This window comes from Carassius carassius, chromosome 22, assembly GCF_963082965.1.
Source record: "Carassius carassius chromosome 22, fCarCar2.1, whole genome shotgun sequence".
Classification (NCBI taxonomy): Eukaryota; Metazoa; Chordata; class Actinopteri; order Cypriniformes; family Cyprinidae; genus Carassius; species Carassius carassius.
This window is the reverse complement of record NC_081776.1, coordinates 197,501-202,500: the sequence shown is the minus strand read 5'-3', so window position 1 is coordinate 202,500 and position 5,000 is coordinate 197,501. Positions and strand designations below refer to the sequence as shown.

General features: G+C 37.7%; 1 protein-coding gene across 1 annotated transcript in view; it reads right to left on the bottom strand.

Moving 5' to 3' along the window:
• LOC132098530 (ras-related and estrogen-regulated growth inhibitor-like) overlaps positions 1-1,418 on the bottom strand; it is a 4,064-nt gene extending 2,646 nt beyond the window's left edge. Inside the window, exons 1-2 of the mRNA XM_059504614.1 lie at positions 1,043-1,418; positions 652-708 (exon numbers count right to left, since the gene is read on the bottom strand). Coding sequence (XP_059360597.1) covers positions 652-708; positions 1,043-1,418 — 433 coding nt within the window. The remainder of the gene's footprint in view (positions 1-651; positions 709-1,042) is intronic.
• Between the last annotated feature and the right edge of the window lie 3,582 nt (positions 1,419-5,000).

Here is a 5,000-nt window from a genome sequence, read left to right as displayed (position 1 = left end):
GATGACTTGTTTTCTTCCTCCAGATGTTCTTGACAGCTGTGCAGCATCTCTATAAACACTAGAAAGCATCATAACTCTGTCCGTATGACACTCAACTGAAGATTCTTCAGATTCTTTAATGTGTTTGGGTATGGAACGACTTGTCTTCCAGGATGAATTATTCCTTTCTACCTGTAAACAGCTTGGTTTCTATTAAACTGGTTTAATCTGAGGACACAAATGAATGGTTCTTTATTCCCTGCAGGCGTCTGCGGCGGTGAACTCAATTACGTCTGATGGGGAAGAATGCACAGAGCTGTTCATCACAGAGACCTTTACATCCATTTATATTCCACACAAGCGTCACGTCTCTGTGTTTCACTCGCTTCAAAGCTCCGACTGTGTCTCCTCCAGTCTGTCCTGAGTTTACAGAGGTCAGAGGTCACCTGTGATGAGGTCATGGCTCGTCTCACTGGGACTTTAAATCAGTCCCATCACAGCCCCGCCCACAGGAGGACTGACAGGTACAGCAGCCAATCACAGATTGCTCTTCTCATGTGACATTTAGAGTTAACAGTAGTTCAAGAGAAACATCCGTTTATGTTCTGATAAAGAAATTTTACAAATGTATAAATTATTGCGTATGTTTGGGAGTGTGTGTGTGTGTCTCACCGAGTGTCGGGTCATACTCCCAGATGAATCGTTTTGTCAAGAATCGAACCACCAGTGCTGCACACAGACAAACAGAGAGAGAGATCACTATATTCATATTAATTTAATCTTGATACAAATGGAGTGAATTCACTGTAACACAGTGTCTACACACTACAGTAGAACCCATTATAATCACTGATGCTGTCTGACCTGACGCGTCACGATAAATCCCCGACAGTAAACTGATGCATCGTTCTATTTATGATGCAATGACACAAAATACAAGTACGAGTCGTGTCGTCAGAATTGTTTATTTGTGTTTGCATTAGAGCTGCTATTCCAGCGCTTTTTCCATAGATTTTTCCCTTTGGGATTTTAAAAAAGTCTTTAAAAGTTACAAGCCATTAACCAGCGCTGTGCTTGACTTGGGTGTGCATGACGCAGATACAGCACAGATATGTGTTTGGGAAGGATGTGGGTGTTGTGAATGAGATGGAGTGAATCTCGGCTCTGCAGAAGCTGAATGAGTGCGGCTCTATTGTGCTGCTGTCTGAAATAATGAGCGTGTGGGAGAGCAGGTGACCTTCCTTCACGTCCTCTACATCCTGTGTCGAGGATTTCACATGCAAACAAACAAGCGAAGTGAATCCTCTTACATAAAGGAGCTCAGATTTCATCTGCTTCCACTTAAAAAGTCCTGCAGGAATGTGTGTGTGTGTGAGGAACACGCTCCCCTCCACCTTCATATTTGTCTCCTGAAACATCTGCTGACAGCTGGAGCGCATCGGTGATTAATGACAATGGTTTACTGCAGAACACTCGGCTAATCAACACAATTGAACTTGTTTGTTCAGCGTCTGCCCAAAACCTCCAGACGAGGAAAAGAATGGCAGTGCAAAAAAACAAAACAAAACAAATGTTACGTAATATGAGAGAGAATGGCATGTACGACACTCGTTCATCTAGTTGATCGTGTCTGCATCAATATAGTTTTGTTTAGTAGTTTTAGTTGTCTTTCTCTGATAGCTATAGCCTTGTGCTATTCTAAGTCCAGACTTCACGGTTATGAATCTGCAAAAATGGCATTTACTGCAGATGCAAAATTACAGATTTTTTGGAAGAATTTGTACAAATATCTCATAAGATCAAATATCTCAAAGCTAGCATGTTAACAACGTGTTAAGAAATACGTTAGTAAATACAAGTAAATGCATTATTTGTGCTTTGGTCTGTGCTAGCAATTTGCTAGTAATACGCTAGCAATGAGCCAAAACATGCAAGCAACATGTTAGCAACTTGTTAAAATACGTTAGCAATATGCTAAAACATTAACAATGTGCTAAAACATGTCAGCAACTTGGTAAAACATGCTAACCATATTAAAATATGCTAACAATGTGTTAAAATGTTAAAAAACATACAGGTTTGGAACAACTTTGGGGTGAGTAAACGATGACAGAATTTTCCTTTTTGGCTTGTGTTTGGCCTGTGCTAGCAATGTGTTAGCCAAAACATGCAAGCAACTTGTAAAAACATGCTAACAACATATGTTAGCAGTGTGATCAAATAGTAACAACATGCTAGTAATTTGTTTTAACGTCAAAAACATGTTAACGTCATGCTAAAAGGATACAAGTTTGGATTAACCTAAGGGTGAGTAAATGATGACGGAATTTTGTTTTTTGGGTGAACTTTTCTTTTGAATCTGTCACCTTTCCAGAAAACAAGGATTTATATTTTAAGTAAATCTTGCTTCTTAATTACAGTATCTTGATTTAATAATGTTTACATATTTTTTACTGGAAAACGAAATAAAAACGCTGCATAAGAAAATCACTCTTTTCAAGCGCATTGATTTCTGGAAAATTAATCATTCACAATAAGACCAGAAGCAGGAATTCAGAGAGTGAATATTTGATGTTCTGATGTGTGTCATTGTTAATGTCATTAGACACACACAGGCCTCGTTATCATCAGCGGATTGATTCGATTGTGCTGATGATGGTCTGGATGTTTGTTCGTGGAGCTGCTCTCAATCTGGTCTGTTCATTTGTAATTTTCCCACCAAATGCAGCTGGTTAGAATCAGGGATCAATGGCTCTCATGTTATTCTTCCCATAAACTCTCACATCAGTCCCAGCATGCCTCATTCTGAGCTGATGAAGAGATCAATTAGCACTGGGGGGTCTGAACGCGAATGGGAGTGTCTCTGTGATCGATCCATCCAGCGAGCGTCACTGATCGCTGAAGGCATCGACGAGCCAAAAACAGCCGATCCTGAGAAGCATTGGTTCAAACTCAATGAGTCTGAAGCGTAAAGTTAACGCAGTCTGTGCTTCATTTGTCTCTGACCGCAGCGTAAACAGACTTCCTGCTGAACAGACTTCCTCTCACTGAGGGTCAGCAGCCTCTATGTCCTGCAGAAGCTTCCCAGAAGGCCTTTGGCCGGCAGATGTTCTCTCGGCACATTCACGCTTCACGTTTGCTAGTGGTCCTTCATGGGCCAAACTGAGTGAGATGTCATGTGTTGCAAATCCTAGGAACTAGCCTAGGACTTGTTAACATGTTAAATAAAGCTAACATGGTAAAACATAATTTAATAAAGCACACTAACAATGTGTTAAAACAACATACTAAAACAAGCTTGCAGATCGTCAAAACATGTTAACAACATGTTAAAGCATGCTAGCAATGTTAGAATGCCAAAAATGCTAGCTATTGTCAAAATATGTTAGCAATGTGCTAAAAAATGCTAGCAATTTTTGTAATATGTCAACAGCATGCTAAAACAGTTAGCGAAACATGCTAGCAACATTCTAAACTATGTTAGAATGCCAAAAATGTGCTAAATGTGCAATGTGCTAAAACATGTTAGCAACTTGTTAAAACATGCCAATTTGTTAAAACATGTTAGAAATGTACTACAGTACGTTAGCAACTTGTTAAAACATGGTAGCGATGGTCTAAGACATCCTAGCAACTTCCTGAAACATGTTAACATCTAACAACATATTGGTAACTCAAGCATTCAAGCAATTTGAAAAACATGTTAGCAATGTACAAATAATGTTAGTGCCTTGTTAAACATGCTAGCAATGTGTTATAACATTCGCAACATGCTAAAAGAAAACAAATGCGAGCAACATGATAAAACATGCAAAAACATGTGTTAAAACATGTTAGCAACATGCAAAAACATGTGTTAAAACATGTTAGCAACATGCAAAAACATGTGTTAAAACATGTTAGCAACATGCAAAAACATGTGTTAAAACATGTTAGCAACATGCAAAAACATGTGTTAAAACATGTTAGCAACATGCAAAAACATAAAAAATGCAAGCAACATGTTAAAACATGCTAGCAACATGTTAAAACATGCTTGCATCATGCTAAAACATGTAAAGAACATGCAAAAGCATGCTAATGTGTTAAAACATGCTAGCAACATGCAAAAACATAAAAAATGCAAGCAACATGCTAAAAAACATCCTTATGTGTTTAAACATACTAGCAACTTGTTAAAATGTTAGCAATTTGTAAAAACGTGTTAGCAACATGCTAAAGGATGCTAGCAAATGTGTTAAATCATCCTAGAAACATGATAGCAACGTGCTTAAAACATGTTAGTAACACTTCATTGACTTTCTCTTTAGTAAAAAAAATTTTTGTCAAGCCAATGTCAAAGTTCATCAAATGTCCCTCTTCTTGTTCATCAGCTGCTGATCCATTAACCGATGTTTGTCTACCAGAAATAAACATCGCCTCTGTTTAACCTTGGACTCTCATTCCTGCTTTAATGCACAGATATAATTATATGTGTGAGCATCATGATGGTCTGTGCGAATAGCAGTTTCTACAGCTTCTCTATGCATTCAGCATGGCGTTTTAACCATTAAAACCTTCAATATATATTGATATATTTCAGCATTGCATTCAATGCTTCAGCTTCATCTGAGGCAAAATTAAACCCATTATCGCAGCATAAAATGTCCATTGCATTCATGTGCTATCTGAAATATCGTAAAATACGCTTCCTTATTCGCAAACTGGACAAGAACGGCCTCTAAAGTCGTTGTTAAATTTTATACGTTTTTCCCACAGCGTCTTCATTGTATGGACAAAAAAGAAAAAACACAATTGCATTTTGCAGTAATTGCCAGTCCTGATATTTTCTCGCAATTCTGTGAAATACAAATTGAGATATAAAAACTCGAAAATGGAAGAAAGAAAATTCAGATTTGTGAGATAAAAAGTTGTAGTTATTTTTTCCACTGGGATGTATTTAGTTTATAATACAAAATATAATACTAAGGCCAGTGTTATTATTAATTAAGAGTTAAGTAAAACTCAAACCATAAAACAAT